This window comes from Hibiscus syriacus, unplaced genomic scaffold (assembly GCF_006381635.1).
Source record: "Hibiscus syriacus cultivar Baekdansim isolate YM2019G1 unplaced genomic scaffold, ASM638163v2 tig00116951_pilon, whole genome shotgun sequence".
NCBI classification, from domain to species: domain Eukaryota; kingdom Viridiplantae; phylum Streptophyta; class Magnoliopsida; order Malvales; family Malvaceae; genus Hibiscus; species Hibiscus syriacus.
In genome coordinates, this window is record NW_024063482.1 from 507,341 (window position 1) to 528,638 (window position 21,298).

A 21,298-nucleotide genomic window follows, 5' to 3' on the forward strand; every position below is an offset into this window, starting at 1 on the left:
CTTTCGCAACACGAAACTTAAAATCGCAACGAGAGAATCGCAACGCGAAATGAAAATCGCAACGACAGAATCGCAACGCGAAACCAAAATCGCAACGACAAAATCGCAACGCGAAACCAAAATCGCATTGCGATTTTCATTTCGCGTTGCGATTCTGTCGTTGCGATTTTCATTTCGCATTGCGATTCTGTCGTTGCGATTTTCATTTCGCGTTGCGATTTTGGTTTCTCGTTGCGATTCTCATTTCGCGTTGCGATTTTAAGTTTCGTGTTGCGAAAGTAAACTATTTCTTCTTCTGCAAATTGAAACTTGAATGGATTGCATTACTTCAACCAATAGACAAAACAAAGACAAATACTAACTTCAGGGTATTAGTTTGAAACATATTTTTCTTTGTTATCTGATTCATTTTGTGAACTATGATAGAATAATGACTTGGGTGAATACAATGCAAGTTTGAAACATATTTGTCTTTGTTTTCACTGTTTAAATATCATGTCTGTTTATTTACTGATTTTTGTATTTAATTATTTAGCGGCCTGATAGAGTGGATGCTTTACGTCGGGTTATGCTTGCACGACGGAGTTCACGCATCAGACAGCGTGCACGTGCTATTAAGTCTCCGTACACCCCAATAGTGCGAAGACACCGCAAGAAGAAGCCCGACTCGCCTGTCATCCCTCAAGAGTCCACTCCTATCGTTGAAGAGGCCCCCCCTATCATTCCTTGAGAGTCCCCTCCCACCGTTCAAGAGGCCACTGTCATCATTGAAGAGGTCCCTCCCACCATTCAAGAGCCCGATTCACATGGCGTCATATGTAGGCTTCTTGAGAAACCCTCTGACGTGCCGGACATGATGGATTCAAGTTGGCTCTCGTATGAGTTACCGGCCAGTACCATACCGGTATCTGAAGAGGAGAGGGAAGAACTACCGGACACAATTCTGGATAACACCCTTTGGGCTAAGACCGCAGTTGATTTTTATCTACATGAGCTGAGCCAGGGGTGTTTCACTGACATATGCAAGCTCACCGATGATATCTATTTGTTGCTTGATCGGTCTTGGTGGGGCGTATTATTAGGGGTCGAAGACAATGGCTATTTCGATGGGGGGGTAAGTCTTATATTTTTCTTATATTTCAATTTGATTAATTTTTTTTTAAATTTATGTAAGTCACTAATATATGTCTTTTTTTGTAAAACAGCATATCGATGCGTGGGTGACACGTCTTCTAATAATAAGAAAACTTAAGAAAAATAAAAATATACGATATACAATTATGCCGACGTCTTTTAACGCCGTTCACTTGAAGAATGCACGAGATGAATCATTTGATTTGGGCAATGGACAAGCTAAACTTTATCCTGCATGGTGGGAGGTCGATAAGGTTAGTATTTATTTTAGATTGAGTTTAAAGGTTTTATGAAATAAGTGCGCAAATGAATGAATTATTACTTATGATTGCAGGTGTTTATCCCTGTTTTGGAACGTAAACATTGGATTCTCGTCGAGCTTCAGCTCCCATCCCTTAAGACAATAGTGTATGACAGCATGATAAATTACATATCATTGGCTGATTTAAGAGATATTATTAAGGGATGGAGCTCTCATTTGGCTAAATTCTTGGATGCGATCAATTATTGGACTCGTTCTGGAAACAAGAAGCCAAAGAAGCTCAATATTACAGTTATTAGAGACGAGACCGCGCCACAACAAACGGAGGAGCCAGAGGAGATTGTGGTCCTCTCGTATGCTTGGCGTTGGAGCGTTTGACGACGGGAAGCATCAAGTATCTACCTCCCACCGATAGAGATAGAGCTGCAGTAGGCTTGTGGTTTCGGCATTATATGGCTAAATCGATATATACGAGACGTTGCCTACCTGCATCCGCGTTATAAAAATGCCCATAAACAATTGGTAAGTTTATAGACTTTTGGTTTGAAAATGTTTGGTTAAGTACCTAGAATAGAATAATTTGCTGTTTGTAGGTTTTAGATGTGTATAAAGTGTTGTTTGAGCAAATGTTTGGTTTCTGCAGGTTAATCTCAGAAGTGAACTGCGTGAAAATGATGTATGGCTGCAAAAGTTGATTCAATAGTTTAATTGATTGTTTTTTGATTGTTTAATTGATTTGTAAAAGTTGATTCAATAGTAGATGATTGGAAATAAGAATTATTGCTTATTTTTTGATTGTTTAATTGATTTGTAAAAGATGATTTGTAAAAGTTGATTTGTGTAATTGATGCGAACATAATTCTTATTTGTGCTTGTTTAATTGATTGAAATGTAATGGTTGATTTTGTTGATTTCAATCTACATTATGTTGAAATGAAAATCGCAATGCGAAATGAAAATCGCAACGAGAGAATTGCAATGCGAAATGAAAATCGCAATGCGGAAATGAAAATCGCAACGAGAGAATCGCAATGCGATTTTCATTTCGCATTGCGATTTTCATTTCCGCATTGCGATTCTCTCGTTGCGATTTTCATTTCGCATTGCGATTCTCTCGTTGCGATTTTCATTTCGCATTGCGATTTTCATTTCCGCATTGCGATTCTCTCGTTGCGATTTTCATTTCGCATTGCGATTTTCATTTCCGCATTGCGATTTTCTTGTTGGGATTTTCATTTCGCATTGCGATTCTCTCGTTGCGATTGTAATTTCCGTGTTGCGATAGTCAAATGCATGCCTAATAAGTGATAACAACTGAATAACAAGAGTTGGTTTAGTCAAAATGGTTGGCCTGAGTCATTAATTCAACTGAAAATGTTAAAAGTTCACACATAAAATCCACATAATACAACGTTTGCATTTAAAAATCACCTAAGTTAACAGTCCCAAAAGGTGAAGCCAATTGTGATTGGGATTTTAAAGATGATTGCCTTTTGCTTGACACCATATGAGCTTTGGATTTTGATGAGGATCCTATTTTGGTAGAGGAAAAGATGATTTTGATGGCACTGGTGATCCACATGTCAACCTTGTATGACCACTTTCCTTGCACCGACTACATATCGATCTCTTCTTCTCTTCACCCTTAGACGGTATACGATCGTGACTTTTTCGGCCAGGTAGCCTTCTGTCCATGGCTGGTGGCAAAACTGTTTGTAAGTCATCTGGTATGTCCCACTCAGAAGGATGTGGAATAGGGTAGACAATCTCGGCATAAGTCTGTCGATAAACTTCTGTAGTGTAGCAATCCATAGCGTATGCGCTTGAATCATCTTGGTTTAGATGAAGAGCAACTTTTATAACATGGCCACACGGATAACCAGATGTTTGCCATTTCATACAACTACACGTCTTTGCATTTAGATCGACTAGCCCATTTAAGTTATTATCCAGTACTTGAAACAAAGTGTTTGAACATGGTTCAACTCTCCATGACGTTGACTTCACAACACGTTTCGTTATCTTTTTTTCAGTCCATGGTGTAACACGATGTTCCAATGTTCCTGTAAATTTAAATAAACAATACTTAGTAAAATATATAAATATGATAAGTTACGAATTCAAAGAAATAATACCTGCATGGTTTCTTTTCTTGTAGTACCACTGTTGAATAGAGGCTCGAAAAATCTCCATTAACATAGTAATGGGTAATTTCCGGGAATGACGACTTAGAGCGTTGATTGATTCTGCACTATTAGACGTTATGAAACCATATCTTGCTCCAAGTTGATGTACTCTTGACCATCTTTCAAACCCGACATCATCTAGTGTTTGAGCACACTGAGGCAAAACACGTCTTAAACAATTTATATGCTTATTGAAATCCACTTCCCGATAAGCTTTTACAGCCTTCCAGTATGTCCATTTGTGCTTTTTTATACCAGCAGACCTTGATTTTAGATTTCTATACAAATGAACACCACAAAGTCCATGAAAAGCATCTGGGAAACACCTTCTAACAGCGTTGTCAATTGAGTTTGCCCTATCGAATATGATTGTCAGATTGCTAATAGGACCTATGCAATCCCTAAGATGCCCATAAACCATGTCCATGAATCAGAGGTTTCATATTTGCCAACCCCGTAAGCTATTGGCAATATCCCATTGTTAGCATCCATGGCTACTGCTAATAAGTTTACTCCAAGGTATCGACCTTTCAAATGTGCTTCGTCAACTATAATAACTGGGCGCATGCAAGTAATAAACGAACGAATCTACAAAATAATATACACAAGAAATATAATCATTTAAATGTGAAATGCATGTAACTAACAAAAATGAGTCAACAAAATTATATTGATTTACTAACCGTAGCACCAATGGCGATAAACAGCAACTCAAAGTGTCCATCTCTATCTGTTTTGATATGAGTTACCGACCCAGGATTTTTCAGCTTTAAATTGTGACAATAAGCCGGCAGTTGGGCAAACGATGCTTCTGGCGACCCCCTCAACAATTCCAAGGCATAACATTTGGCTCTCCAAGCTTGAGAATATGATATACTAATCTTGAATCGAGCATTCATGTCAGTCATAATTTCATGTCCCCGATATACCCTGCCATTCAAAAACATTAACTCAGCCAGAAAACCACCCAACACCTTTTTGTTTGCCTGTCTATGGTGAGGAAAACTTGGGTTCTTGAACATGTATGTTTATCAATAAAAGTCCTAACTTGAAACACTTCGCAATCTTTTATTCTCTTTGCAATCATACGCCACGTACAGTTTTTGTCAATCATACACCTTGTTTCGAAACGATCTTTGCTTGATTTGTTAACTTTTAGTTGATAGCCATCTTCCACACATTTCGTATACAAAGCTATCTTCAAGTCTTCCTTTGTATCAAAACAATCATCTTTCTTGATACGAATAACTTTTGTGTAACAATCAACTGCTTTCTTTACCAACTCTTCTTCCGGTATCTGAAGTAATTCTGGCATATTCCAGTTATACGCCCGTGGCATTTTCTTTTCTTCGGGGACTTTTTCTTCTTCTTTTTCTTCTTCAGGATTATATGAATTACAGAATGGATGTTCAACATGTTCATTCACAGTCGTAACTTCCTCCTCATTATCATCAACAATACATTCTTCGACAACGGCTGTTTCATCATCAAAATTCGGGTATTGACCAATATCAAAATCATTACACGCAGGGTCTGTTTCTTCTTCTGAAACATCATCAAAATCCGTGTATTGACCAATATCAAAGTCCGGATATTGACCAAGACCAAATTTCGAATACTGACTAGTACTCACAATTTTTTCTGTTGGCTCATCATCGTCTAACTGGTCAATACGAAAACCGGAATTTGGTGCTGAAAGTTGATTGGGATTTGGATTAGAGAAAGGTTGTGGGTTTTGAGAAAAACTTAGTTGATTACTACCCGCTACTGACCCAACAATACTACTTCTAGGTTCAACAACATACAATGTAACATCATCTTGTGAAACACTAATGTAAGCAATGAATCGTTCAACATCTTCATTGTCGGTTAACAAATAAACTTTACCATTTCTCTGATAAGATAGCCTAAATCCACTTAGGGGCTCTAAATTCAATTTATTTGAAACACGTAGCATTAGAGTTTCATAAGTTAACTTTTGTAAAGACAATTTTAGTTGAAGATTCATGGGTAAAGGCATATATTGTAAAACACCATGAACATTATCCCATGACCCTCCAAAACACAAATCTATCCAAACATGATCAGCATTAGATGATTTCATGGTTGTAAATTAATTTACTAAACAGACGAGCTGCGAAACTAAAACCTGTTGCCGGATTGGGAAGGATGTCGTTGGATATAAGAACGGATGTCGCCGGAGAGAGTGATAGATGGAGATGGAATGAGTTGCGATTTAGGGATTTAGTTTATGATTTGCTGCTGTTGCGTAGTTATATACCCAAAATTTCAGTGTTGTGATTTACAGATTCTCGTTGCGATTTACGGATTATCGTTGCGATTTACAGATTCTCGTTGCGATTTACTGATTATCGTTGCGATTTACGGATACGCGTTGCGATATACGGATACGCATTGCGATTTACGGATACGCGTTGCGATTTACGGATACACGTTGTGATTTACGGATACGCGTTGCGATTTATGTGTTCGCGTTGCGATTTATGTGTTCGCGTTGCGATTTTCATATTCGCGTTGCGATTCTGTAAAATCGCAATGCGAATTTGTACTATCGCATTGCGATTGTCAAGAATCGCGTTACGATTTTGGAAACTGGTTTGCGATTCTGGGGATCGCGTTGCGATTTTTATTTCGCGTTGCGATTTTGTTGGTCATTTTGGCAAATCCAAAAAAAGTTGGTTAAAATCGTATATTATAAGGCATTTTTGGTCACTGAGGCGATTTTCTCTTAAAATAATCCATCTCGAAAACTGCAGCCACGTGAAGTAAAGACCAGTCGGTCAAGTCTGAACTGAAAATGTTGATAAATCGGATAAAGTAAACGAAAGAACACAAGAATTTTAATAAGGTTCGACAATGTGCTTACGTTCTCGGTGTCTAGGCGTCACTAAAAAAATTTTATTCAGTGATAATAGGTTTATGTTACATCTCTATTTATAATAGAAAACCCTGGTACATAATTACAAAATTAACCCTATACCGTACTGCGGGATTTATGAGCCATACCTTACAAATCTCCACCTTGGCGAATATCCTACCCCTTAGGAAACATTCAATGTGGGTTGGGTTACCTTATTTCTTTAACAACTTGAAACATTCAACAAATCCAAGCAATGCTTGAACTTGTCTGTTGTAACTGGCTTGGTGAACATATTAGCGGCATTCTCATCAGTGTGTACCTTCTAAAACAAAATCTCTCAAGATGTAACCAACTCTCTGATCTTGTGAAAACGTACATCAATGTGCTTAGTTCTAACACGATATACCTGATTCTTAGCTAAGTGAATAGCACTTTTATTATCGCAGAGCAGCTGAACTCCACCTTGCTGAACACCCAACTCCTTCACTAAACCAGTGAGTCATAAAGCTTCTTTTGCAGCTTCAGCCGCTACCATGTACTCAGTTTCAGTTGTAGATAGAGCCACAACAGATTGAACAGTAGACTTCCAACAAATAGGTCCTCCACCAAGAGTAAAAACATACCCTGTCGTAGATCTTTTATTATCCAAGTCACCTGTATAGTCTGAATCCACATATCCTACAACCAAATAATTATCTCGTTGACTATCAAAAACAATTCCATATCCTACAGTACACATTAAATATCGATATATTTATGAAATATACCTTAAAAAAAAACAAGGTTGAAGTAGTAGCAGGCGGCACTTCCCGACAAATAATTTCCTCATCAGATCCCAAAAAGCCGTTCGGTTCGTCCCTCACAATGGAAGTTTTCTAGCCCCTCCAACCAAGTTATGAAGATGGCTACTTCTCTCGTACTGAGTCGACTCTTCCTTTCTTACTCTGCAGCCGCGTCTACGACCACAACTCTAAGATCACACTCTGGGTTTCTCTACTCTAGAACCCGAGGAAGATGCACTCCTCGGTAAGAACATCAAATGCTTATTTGTTTCAGTTTTTCACAGCTCAGTGTGTTATGGCACCGAGTTGACTCTTGGGGATGCATAATGTCGAGTGCTGTTGATTATCCTCAGGTTCTGGAGCAGCAGGAGAGAGGCTGGGCCAAGGATGGTTCCATATGGATCGACGGTATCGAAGGTGTTCAGGTCGAGGGCGAGTGAACGGTTCAGATCCGATATGACATTGTTTGAAACAAGGGCCGTGAATGAAGAAGGGGACGTGTTCAATGAACTGGTGAAGCAGGCGAGTGCAGCCTTGCTGAACTCGTACGCGAGGAAAGGGTTCCCTTACTCGGCGTGGGAAGTGAAGACTCTGATGATTCAAGGGTTGGTCTCAGAAGGTGCCGCGGCACGCCTAACCCAACGCTTTTTCATTGCTAATGATGCTTGTATTTAGTACTAATGGGTTTATTGAAGCCATAGGGGAAGATAGTCTTGGTTAATGTTGTATGACTGTTCTTCAAGGTATTGAAGGACCATTTGAAACATAAAATTGTTGCTTCTTCCAGCTTCCTCTGACTCAAAATCAGCTTAATTCTCAATGTTTTTGCTTAATTCAAACGGTGCATATGGTTTCTTCTATTCCAATTAGGTTCATTACGTATTGCATTCGGTGAGAGGACCGGCTTCTGGAAATCTGGAGCCGGCACTGCGGAGACTGCGAGTATTGTTTTCTTTGCCAACAACACAGATATTGGAAATTACAAGACGGTTTTTGTGTAGTAGTACGGATGTAAATGAATTTAGCTTGAACTAATAAATTAATATTCATATTCTTTTGTTTGTTTAAATTGTTTATGTTTGGTTTGTGTTTGTTTAAATTTTTAATATTATGTTTATTTTTGTTTATTTAATTTTGAGGATGTTCGCATTTGTTCCTTTAGTATTCGCGAACATGTTTATTTGCCAATTAAAAATGACAAAATTATACCACTATTGCTTAAAATCCTTAAATTTCATAGTTTAAACTTCAAATCTCATCATGTGTTTAATTTAGTTCATATAATCATCAATTTTAAAATGTAAAAAAATAAAAAATAAATAAGTTTGTTCATGATCATAAACGAACGAGTCGATAAACGAATTTGTTCGTAATCGTAAACAAACCAAACATATCTCTATTTGTGTTTATTCGTTTATTAAATAAACATAAAAAATTATTTATATTTATTTATTTAGCTTACCAAATGAATATAAACGAATTTTATACGAATGATTCAAGAACAATTTATCGAATGTTCTGCTCATTTACTCCCATATTAGCAGGAGGAGCTATATTAAGGCTAATTAAAAGTAATAATTCAATTTTTTTTCTTATATTTAATACTTATGTACCTTAACAATAATTACAACTTAGTCTTATGAAAGTAGATATAAAGAAAATGATATGCTCTCCAACATTTTATCAGCAATGACGAGTGGGCCTTGGCTGCTACGATACTTTCAACTTGGATGAGGTATATTGTGAAAAGTAGAGAAAATGCAAAGGCAAGATAACCTATATGAGAATCTTTTGAACCAACAAGTGGGTTGCAAGCAAAAATGTTGTTTGTGCCGATTAAACATACATTCGTGGAATTTCAACTAAAGCCTTTTTTTAACCATTAATTAACTATAAGAAGAATGTTTTTTTTCCCAACTTGTCGGTTGAATTAGCTTAGGATCTAAGCTGCTATATTAACCTTAAATAAATAAATAAAGTTTGCTTTCCAACTACCAATCTTCCACTATCTTATTAATATGGGTAAACTAAGATGTTCGTCACTCGTTTATCTTCTCATAAAATTCAAACGTTTTCAATTTAATCACTAATTTTTTGAATTGTTCCCGTTTTAATCACACCATTGTTAAATAATTAACTACGCTACGACATGGAAACTTACACCAAAATAGTATCATTTTGGATCCCTACATAAGACCAAATTTAATATAAAACGACATCGCTTTATTTCCCTATAATTTTTTTCCATTTTCCTTCGTGTTTTCTTTCTTCTTTTTCTTATTCTTCTTCCTACTCCTCTCATTTTCTCTCTCTCAATATAAACGAATCCAGAATTTGACCACCACATTGGTCGTCATTCTACCCATTGTCGGTGGAGGTCAATGAATCTCAAAATATCAAACCAAACTCGCCTGACTCTTATGAACGTGAATATGTTGTATGATCAATCAAAAAATTACTCAAACTCCACAAATCTAGTGTTGATACCATCATCATTGTGTGTTGTCGTGTTCCGATTACCAATCATGTTGATACTAGTGTCAAATAAAGTTTTTCATCTTCTTTTTTAAATCCTTTGGTTTAGATGTAAGTGAAACCAACCTAAAATCAACACAAACTAAATTAAAGCCCGAATCAAATAGTCTCGATTTGCGTCCCTTTCACCGTCCGATTGTTATTCAATTAAGATATATTACTCTCCACTAGACGTTTCATGCTTTAACCGTTGCGATCTACGATCAGAGACTTAGATGTATTAGAACTCGAGAACTTTGGGGCTTAGGGTTTTTTTTTATAAAGATTGTGGGGTTTGTGATGGTAAGGTCAATAAAAGTTTAGAGTTTAAGGTTTGTGATGGTTTATGAGCACTTTAGGGTTATGATAATGCGGGTGGGATCGATGAGAATTTGATGTGGTTGATGAGGGTTTAAGGATGAGACAATATGGGGCGGCCGGTGAGGGTTGGGTGGTTGGTTAGATCTAGGATTTGGGATTGGGATAAGAATTAGGATTAGGTTTTGGGATTTTAATTTAATTATTTTTTCTTTTAAATCTTATTTGGTGTTAAATATTGATACAATGACATGTAATAATAAATAATAATAAAATAATTCATGTATCTCATATTTTATAATTTAAACGATTGAGTAATTAAAACAAGTGCAATTCAAAAGTTTAATGATTAAATTAAAAAAATTAAACTTTGATAATTAAAATAGAAGAGAAAAGATAGTTAAACGATACACAGTATAATTTACCCGGTTAATATTTCTTGCATCAAGCAAATAGCGTAATAGCTAAGCGAGTCCCATAAAGCTACAAAGTTAAAGAATACGAATCACATGACAAGTTGAAGTTACCCGATTTATAATCTAAACCCTCTCTTGTTTTGCAGATCTCTCCTCCCATTGTTTCCATCTCTTTGTTCATGTCTTGCTTGAGAATAAGGCTTCCTCCAGCCAAGAAGGCATGGAAATGCTTCACCTCCATACTCCAAACCAGACTACACAAGCTTCACAAATCCAAAGCTATCAAAAAACCCAACAACAATACCCGCCTGCAAATACCTGCTTCCAATTCCACACGCCCTTCACTTTTCCTAAGGCCACAACGCCTTCAGTTTAAGAGCAAGAAGAGACGTAGTGCTCTTCCTTTTGGGTACCGACGCTACTATCTCTCCGGGAATAAAGCGGCGGCGCCGGTTTACATAGATAAGCTGTTTAAAGATGCGGCGGTGAGTGAAGTGGTGGGGTATATTCAGCAGCAACCGTTAGAGGAGAAGAATGGGAAGAAGCTCATTGATGAGACGGGAACAAGCAATGAAGGTGAAAAGCATGGTGCTGAGAAATCTGTAGGATTGTCGTCGCCCATGCTGTATGGAATAGATGCGAAAGCTGAGGAATTTATTGCAAGTTTCCGAGCTGAAATGGAGCGTCAGGAAATTATAGCACGTAATTTGTAGCGCTTGTTGGTTTTTATCTGTAAGGAATCAGCCATTACATACTTCACCCTGTCTGTCTAAACCACAATGCCAGAGTCCAACGTCACAGTCAACCAATCCCATTTAAAAGTCTCTAAACAATTTAACATTTAAAAATTAAATGTTGAAAAGCATCACGTAATAAGATTATGAAACACGAATGGTTTGTTCAAGTAATGGTTCGAGATGTTCTTTTTCTTGAAATTGTCAGTTCCATTAATTGAAGTGAAGCAATACTTAAACTTATTTTTTGAAATAATACAACAGTAATTGCCTAATAGGAACTTCATTCTTGACCGTAAAACATATCAGAATTCAACTTTTGAATTGTTGACAACAATAATCAAATTTTTAAAAAAGTGTTGCCAAGGTTCAAAGCTCGAGAATCTCATTATCATGGTTGTCCAAGATTGGGAGAAGGTAGAACAAAACAAATCTATGAAAAATTTGAAGGATTTGAATCAGTCACAAAAATTATCTATGGAAGTGATTATCCAACTTCAAATTGGATTATCAGATAGTCTTTTAAGCAATATCATAGTTTAGGAGCTAATCTGCAAAGAGTTTAATATTGGCGGTCAGAAAACATAAATAAAGCAAACATATAAACCTCAAACATGATCACCATCACGAATTAGACATGTTCATCTATAAACTTATCATGTTCTTCATGGGTTGACATATATAAGTCATAACCTTACCCACTATAGCAAGATAGTATGTTTAAACCTCAAAGATCATAACATACAAAGTCATACTTTACATGGTTTATACAAATAACTAAACCAACTTAAACATGGCTCAATTTTCATTTAATACATATTATAGAACTGCATATATGAAATGACCATCCAGCTCAGTTGGTAGAGCACACGACTCTTAACCTTGGGGTCGTGGGATTCATTCTCACGGAGGGCATTTCATAATTCGGAGGTCTCCTACAGAAGCTGCTCTCAATCTGGCGTTGGGGGCAGTCTACTATCTTAACTTCCCCTTATCCCATTACATATGGGACAGGGTCAACTAATTTTTTTTTTAGAAATGCGTATATAGTCACCATAATAGGAGTTTTAGTAAAAGATAGTTATACTAAAAAAAGATCGGTGATGACTTACGATCATAAAAACCAGAACGCGGAGAAGCCCTAGATTGGAAAACGCTCCTCCAAGCATAAGAAGGTCGAGCCCCTAATTGAGCCCCAAAGAGACCACCGTCGAGATAGTACTTGGCAGAGACGACACTTGCTACCAAGCTACTAGGGTGGCGAAGGAGGCGTCACAATTGCTTACCGAGGAGAGCAAGATTGAAGCGTTATAAATTCCAAACCCAAGATCACCTACTCGTTTCGAACTGCAAAGCGTCGACCAAGCAAGAAGAGGCCCAACTCGCTCTGTGGGACGCCTGAACCACCAAAAGTCACGCAGGACGCAGGTTATATCGTCTATCATGCCAAAATGAGCCAAAAAAAAACTTGCAGGTAAGTCGTCAATACCTTGTGCTTTATTGGGATGAATTTGGCGAAAAGAATGATACACCTCGTCCCAAGTAAACTCAGTAAGAAGATAAACATTTTCGGCGTGTGTAACAACAGGTACCACAGTATTCAAAACGGTCCTAGCCTATGGAGGACGAGAAGACCGAAGTAACATGGAGAAATAGGATACAACTTTGGTGTGAATTCGAACATTAGAAGTTAATTAAAATATTTAACGTTTAATTCTTTAAACCAATCAGTCAATTGTAAATTTTTAGGATAAATTACATCAAATACCGCTTAATTTTAGGGTCATATCATTTTTACAACAGAATGGTTGTCACTTGTTCCCATATGTAATGAGGTAAGGGGGAGGTAAAATAGTAGATTGCCCCCAACACTAGATTGAGAGCAGCTGGATGATCGTTTTTACAACAGAATTTTTTCTATTCCATTATAAATCTAGACTTTTATTTGTTGTAACATAAGCACTAGACTGTTAAAATCTAAGCCGCTTTATTTTCAGCATTAATAGAGACATAAAAAAGACACCATCTTGGCCACATCATTACATTGAAAGAAAGATTCACCCATATCATAATGTAGTTTAGATTTCAACGATCCAGTGCTTACATTGCAGTAAAATTCAAAGTTCATTTTTATAATTGAATTGAAATAAAAATAATGATAAAAACAATATAAACCTTAAAGTTGAGTCGTGCGTGGTTCCATGTTTTATTGTAATGTATTGTTTGAGAAAATAATCTCATTGTAGCACAATGATTGCGTTGAGAAAATCAAGTTTCATTCTATGAAATTATAATTCAATTTATATATATTTATTGACGACTCCAAATCTGCTACGGAATCCCTTGCCTTTGATGTGGATTAGAATGACATTATAATTAATTCGTGAGTGTGAGAAAAGAAATTAACTAGCCGTTGTCTAATTGATATGTAGTGGACATTTTAAAATGCCGTGTGGCTTTTTATTAATTTTTTGGTATAATTATTGGTATTCAATTTATTAATCGATTATTTCGAATTAAATTTTGCAGGAACAATGACGACATTCTCAATCTTTTTTTTTGAATATTGGAAGACTAAGTGTGTGCATGGCGTGCATGGTGTAACTCAAGCAGACTTACGTTCTCTAGGGTGTGTTGTGCTGTAGATGAGCTAAACCTAGGGTTGTTAGCTCAGCACGGTTAAGACTGTTGAATCTAACAATTTTCAATTACTTCTTGATTCAGCAATTGAGTGCTAAAAAGCAATGTAACTCAGCAGACTTAAATGATGAAAAATGAAGATATAATTGCTTTCATATTTCTCGTATTTCCCAACATGGTATCTTTAGCTAAGGGTTCTGGGGTTTCTGCTTTCTTGTTGCGTCTTCCTTGAGTCATCGCTGATCGCCATGTTCACGAATAAGAAAGTCAATGTTGTCTTGGATGAGACAAACTTCCTTCTTTGGAAGCAACAAATTCTTCTTACGGTGCGTAGTCATCATATGGAGCGGCTTCTCAATGGTACGATGTCGGTTCCACCTGAATTCATCGTTGATGCTAACGATGCATATGTTGTTAATGAGGCCTTTGAAGATTTCATGGCTTAAAACTGTGCTCTTGCCTCATGGCTTCTGTCGACGATTAGTGCTCCTCTCTTGTCAAGGAAGAATGTTGGAAGACTAAGTGTGTGCATGGAGTATATCCGATCAAGCAGAAGTGTATCTAGGCTAGACATGATCACAACCATAAATGATTGATACTCTCTTGGAAAACCCTTCAAAATACTAACAATATGCTCCACGTGTGAAACCGGACTGCCACACGATACAAGAGCATCACAAACCTCCTTAATACGAGTGAGATACACACACATCGAATCATCACCTTTCCTCAGTGATTGCAACTCATAGTGCAAATTCATCACCGTTTTTGTGGATTTCTTGGCAAAGAATTGAATAAATGTGTTCCAAACAACCACCACATACTCAACACCAACAACTGAGGCAAGAGAGAAACACTAATCATCGACATAAGTCAAGAGGCAAGAGCACTGTCATGTTCCAGAATAAGTTTGTTTTAGAGTTGTTAGAAAATACTGACATGTCAAAGCTACACCTACCAGCACTCCTATGATTCTGTCTAACAAACTCCAACGAGATACCAGAGAACTACTTGGAAATGCTCGTGAATTTCGAAGCATGGTTGAAGCATTACTGTATGTCTGTCACACGAATGCATTTTATGCATCGATGCACAGACCATGCATCGATGCACTCAGGCTTGTTTAAAACATCGAATGCATTTTATGCATCGATGCACCCTTAGTGCACTGATGCACTAAGTATTCCAACGGTCGAAATATTTGAATTTTACACTTGACTCCACTAATCATCCCCAACGTTCAGAATCAATTGAAGAAGTATTTAAACAAGCTTGGGAGCCATTGATCAACAATAAGAATCAAGAATCAAGAGAGAATCAAAGAGAAAGCATCAAACCTCAAGTTTGAGCAATTTCAAGCCAAATTTCATTCAATATTCATCTTTGCTTTCAAGAACACTTATTTTGCTCAATTTTATTATTCTTGAGTGTTCTTTATTTGTTCTAGAATTGTGCAAACATCTTTCCTTGTGAGGATTTTATTGTAAGTTTGCAAAATTTGTATTGTTCTCTTTGGGAGAGGGTGTTCTCAAGAATTTAGGGTATAATTCTTGAGGGATTTGTAAGGTTACTCTTTGTCCTCAAAAGAAAGACAAATTAGTGAATTTGTGGAAAATCCTTAGTGTAACATCCCCAACCCGTATCCGACCCGGATACGAGTCCGAAGTGTCACATTGACTTTTCAAACATTTATTCGTATAAAATAGTGAGTAATTTTAAAACTTTGATAACATTTAAATTACTTCAAAACGTTTACAACAGATATCAGAGTTCATACCATTTATATCTTTAGACTACATGCCAACTACACTCTGTAAACAGTACATACATTTTCTGATCTGACATTTGGTAAGGAGAACTGACCTGTCTTGCTCCGCATTACTCTTTATTCTTCTCGAAACCTACGTGTGAAACAATCACACGCTAAGTCGTTGACTTAGTGAGGCAATAATTAAACATATAACAATAAATTCATGAACGTGCATTCATACCATTGAATCATGACATCTCAATATGCATGTATCTATTGCATGATAACAATATATATAATCATGTCATACACACACACAACATATCTTCTTGTATTACTTTCACTTTTCGTTTGTCTTCCAATTGCATTGCCCATGTATATTATTATCTTTATCAACATCATTATAATTCAAGCAATACATGACATATCACCCTAAGTATATACATCACATATATCTTATACATTCCATTCCATGTTATCTCTTATTAGCCCATGTGCACCTGTGAGAACTGTAGATATGTGAGTCTATTGAGGTTGTGCACCACTATGCTGTCACCACAGCTCATATAAATGTCCCGAAGGACCTATCCAGAGATCACACAGACCCCGGTAACTATCCAGAGGTCATAAAGATCCTCGGTAACTGTCCAGAGGTCATAAAGATCCTCGGTAAACTGTCCATATGTTCCTTAGAACATAGGTATACTGTCCATATGTCTCGAAAGACATAGGTAAAACTGTCCATATGTTCCGTAGAACATAGGTAAACCCTCGACTCTTGGCATGCCAACTATACCCCTAGCTCTCATATCACATAACATGGGCATTATCATTTATAACATTTCATATCACTTGTACCACATATTGCATATTCATGTAGTCATATAGATCATGTCACATGGCTTATATCATTTCTCATATTCATATATATATAGTTCACTTTCACATATCACATTTTCCTTTTCTCCTATTTTTCATATCATGTCTCTTATAACCACATATGTCTGTCTTATCTCATATCCTATAATTCTTTAGCTTATATCTTATATCACATGTTTATATCATATAACTTATGTAATCACATATACTATTTATACTAGTTCACATAGCTTATTTCATTAACATGTATTCACATGTACATGTCACTTTTCGTATGATTTCATAATCATCTGTCACGTAGCTTATAACACTTCTCTTGTGTTCATCTGGCATGTAACTCATTGTCATCTCTTATTCTCATATGATTCTCATACAATCATATATTCAACATATGGGAAACCGACTTGTCGCAAGTCAAATTTCCATACACAATACGTATATTCTAATAGTACGCACTCACCTGGCCTCACTAGTCACTATCGATCTGTTATCTTTCCTTGATCGATCTTACTTGCCAAACGTTCCAGAGTTGCTTTATGCGTAGAATCTACATACATGTACATTTTGAGGCAATCATTAAATACCTACACCTTGTAATTGGATACTAGCAACTTAAACGAACTTATTAAACCAATATTAACATTTTTCTTTAGGGGGAATCGGTTCCCTACCATGGGGGTATCGATTCCCTCAAGACATTCTGGAATTCTGTCGTTTGAAGGGGTATCGGTTCCCCTTGAATGGGTACCGATTCCCCTTGCCCAGAAATCATATTTTCAACCCGAAAATTACTTCATTTTCACTCAAACACTTCATATATCATCCCCTTTTCATTCTTAACTCTAGTACACATACTTAAACCAATCTATATTCATTTATTTCATCTTAAACCTCAAAATCCTATCTTCCATATGTAATTCAAGAATCATATCAAATTTTCTATATGTTCAAAATCAAATTCTATCACTCCAAATCTCTTAATTTAACCATTGACAAGTCAAATTTAACTTCAAATTCTACTTATCAATTCTTTTCCAAAGTTTCATATAAAAACTCCAAATCTTTAATCTCTCTTAACCCCTCCATTCTTTGATTTTTACTGTAACCCAAGCTTTCCTTATGTTTATCCATCAACTAAAGATCAAAACCAAACTTAAAATTCCAATAATAATCAATTAATAAAACTCTCACCTTTGCCTTGCTCTCCCACGCATGAAGAAGAAGAAAGGAGAAGAGAACTCTGGATGTTTCTCCCATTTCCCACGTGTATATAATTCCTTAAATGATCAAATGACCATTTTACCCTTTATTTCCTTTAACAATTACAAAATAACCTTCATCATATGTATCCAATAATCATAGAACTATTTCATTCTTCTATTTTAGTCATCAAATTATGAAACTTTACAATTTGATCACTAACCCGGTATTGAGGATGTTACAAATCTCCCCTCCTTATAAGAAAATTCGTCCTCGAATTTTCACTGCACATCTTAATAGGAACACATCTTCTAATGTTCTTATGTTGCTTCCCTGACTTATTCTTTCTTGTCATCATCAGAAACTTACTTTTTAATCCTTTAGTTTTTCGACTATCTTTTTCGTTTATACCTTCATCTTCTGTTGTTTATCATATAAGCAATAACCAGTAATACCAATCCATTGTTGTCTTTTCTCTCATTCGATTATGCATTTTTCCTTTGACCTTTCTAAAATTCCATATAATGTCACTCATCACGTTGACAATAACATTCATCTCATCACTCTATATCAAAACTGTCCTCTGTACTTCCATATTTATCGTATCTGATTCTTTTAAATCAATCCCTTTCATTTCTTTACTCCTTATTCCTTATACATAAATCATATATTTCCTTTCATATTCACATACTCTTGTCTTATCACTTATACTCATCTTTATGTATCAATCTTCATTGCATCCTCATTACTCTGATAACCCATTTCTTATACATAACTTCATTCTTTATCATTTCTTATACTTGTATTTTCCTTCCTGAAGGTTCTATGCAAATACTTATCTCTGTTTCTACATCATAGCTATCTGCTCAGAATATACAACTATATTCAAATTCACATCATAATCAATTAACTCCACTATATCTTTTCTCTAATCTTATAACTCTAGCACCTTTACTCTGACAGCTAGATAATAACTTTTGTTCAGTCTAGGGCACAAGCCCTCTTATACCAATCATATACATTCTTTCCAATCTAAATTATCTCAACATTTGCTTACTCAATTTATCAATTTCACCTTAATTCTCATACATCCTGAAATTTCTTTTGCTCAAACTCAACATTCTGACTTCCTGTGTCTTATAATCTGATCATTGATATACACATTCTCAAACTCTTCTTATCAATCCTCAGCTTTACTTAAATATACAAATTCTTACTTCCTTTTCCTTTACTATACCACATTACTATAATCCAAATATGCAACTATATCCAGATCCATTGCAGATCTGGTTATCATATCCTGACAATATCTTATAATCTTATAATCCCAGTACTTTTCATCTTATAATATCATATTCTATCTTATCCACATAATAACTCTATATCGTTTTTCCGATTCCAAACGATGAAAACTTCCTATCATTATTCAGATACGATTTCAGCTTTCTGAAATCAACTTTTGATCTTACTAGGCATTTCCTGAGGTGTCCACTCTTCATCCTGCCTGGCCAGGGCAAGTGAATAGCTATCACAATCAGGAATATCGCCTTTCACTTACTTCGAAATTATCACGATCGGATTTCTACTGTATTAAACTATTCTTATTCTATTAGCAAGACAGCCTATTCCTTACACCATCAGATCAGAAATTTTTCAATATATGTTGGCATGTACATCTTTTATGACACTTTGGACTTCGATTTATGCCAAGAATCGGCTAAACCATAGCTCTGATACCATTAAATGTAACACCCCAACCCGTATCCGACCCGGATACGAGTCCGAAGTGTCACATTGACTTTTCAAACATTTATTCGTATAAAATAGTGAGTAATTTTAAAACTTTGATAACATTTAAATTACTTCAAAACGTTTACAACAGATATCAGAGTTCATACCATTTATATCTTTAGACTACATGCCAACTACACTCTGTAAACAGTACATACATTTTCTGATCTGACATTTGGTAAGGAGAACTGACCTGTCTTGCTCCGCATTACTCTTTATTCTTCTCGAAACCTACGTGTGAAACAATCACACGCTAAGTCGTTGACTTAGTGAGGCAATAATTAAACATATAACAATAAATTCATGAACGTGCATTCATACCATTGAATCATGACATCTCAATATGCATGTATCTATTGCATGATAACAATATATATAATCATGTCATACACACACGCAACATATCTTCTTGTATTACTTTCACTTTTCGTTTGTCTTCTAATTGCATTGCCCATGTATATTATTATCTTTATCAACATCATTATAATTCAAGCAACACATGACATATCACCCTAAGTATATACATCACATATATCTTATACATTACATTCCATGTTATCTCTTATTAGCCCATGTGCACCTGTGAGAACTGTAGATATGTGAGTCTATTAAGGTTGTGCACCACTATGCTGTCACCACAGCTCATATAAATGTCCCGAAGGACCTATCCAGAGGTCACACAGACCCCGGTAACTATCCAGAGGTCATAAAGATCCTCGGTAACTGTCCAGAGGTCATAAAGATCCTCGGTAAACTGTCCATATGTTCCTTAGAACATAGGTATACTGTCCATATGTCTCGAAAGACATAGGTAAAACTGTCCATATGTTCCGTAGAACATAGGTAAACCCTCGACTCTTGGCATGCCAACTATACCCCTAGCTCTCATATCACATAACATGGGCATTATCATTTATAACATTTCATATCACTTGTACCACATATTGCATATTCATGTAGTCATATAGATCATGTCACATGGCTTATATCATTTCTCATATTCATATATATATATAGTTCACTTTCACATATCACATTTTCCTTTTCTCCTATTTTTCATATCATGTCTCTTATAACCACATATGTCTGTCTTATCTCATATCCTATAATTCTTTAGCTTATATCTTATATCACATGTTTATATCATATAACTTATGTAATCACATATACTATTTATACTAGTTCACATAGCTTATTTCATTAACATGTATTCACATGTACATGTCACTTTTCGTATGATTTCATAATCATCTGTCACGTAGCTTATAACACTTCTCTTGTGTTCATCTGGCATGTAACTCATTGTCATCTCTTATTCTCATATGATTCTCATACACCAAGTATATCACATAGCTTGTTACCTATATAAATATTTTCTCATAACTTATCATCACATAGTTCCCATAACATTTTCCTATAGATTCATAAATCTTTACCATATGACTCATGTATATGTTCATTTCCGCTCATATATCCTCTCCATATAACTTATTTACATATTCATATAATCACTTCTGTCAATGTCTCCTCCTTATATATCATTCTTATATTGCCCTATAAATCAATGTTATTTAACTTATCTCACTTTTCATTTAATCTCATAAGTTGGTTATACAATTCCTATATATATATATATATATATATATATCTAACTCATGTAATTTATATCCTTTCTCTTGTTATCATATAAATCATTGCCATATAACACATATCATATAAATTCATACCACCTAACATGTAATACAACTAAACATATGCATGTAATATAAACATAATCATACAATCATATATTCAACATATGGGAAACCGAC

At 35.8% G+C, this 21,298-nt stretch overlaps 2 protein-coding genes across 2 annotated transcripts; both read left to right on the forward strand.

Annotated features, from left to right (window-relative positions):
• Positions 1-7,273: 7,273 nt before the first annotated feature.
• LOC120188716 lies at positions 7,274-7,969 on the forward strand. The gene is made up of 2 exons (XM_039192123.1): positions 7,274-7,489; positions 7,599-7,969. Exons 1-2 carry the CDS (start codon positions 7,359-7,361, stop codon positions 7,918-7,920), a joined length of 453 nt encoding a protein of 150 aa, XP_039048054.1. The 5' UTR covers positions 7,274-7,358; the 3' UTR covers positions 7,921-7,969.
• Positions 7,970-10,616: 2,647 nt separating this feature from the next.
• LOC120188827 lies at positions 10,617-11,311 on the forward strand. The gene has a single exon (XM_039192218.1). The coding sequence runs from the start codon at positions 10,673-10,675 to the stop codon at positions 11,204-11,206; it is 534 nt and encodes a 177-aa protein (XP_039048149.1). The 5' UTR covers positions 10,617-10,672; the 3' UTR covers positions 11,207-11,311.
• Positions 11,312-21,298: the final 9,987 nt, after the last annotated feature.

What these genes read in the sequence shown, in the direction of transcription:
- LOC120188716 (XM_039192123.1), top strand. Translation starts at nt 7,359, where the DNA reads ATGAAGATGGCTACTTCTCTCGTACTGAGTCGACTCTTCCTTTCTTAC. An exon ending in CGAGGAAGATGCACTCCTCG is followed by an intron (nt 7,490 to 7,598) that starts GTAAGAACATCA and finishes GATTATCCTCAG; the next exon opens with GTTCTGGAGCAGCAGGAGAG.
- LOC120188827 (XM_039192218.1), top strand. Translation starts at nt 10,673, where the DNA reads ATGTCTTGCTTGAGAATAAGGCTTCCTCCAGCCAAGAAGGCATGGAAA.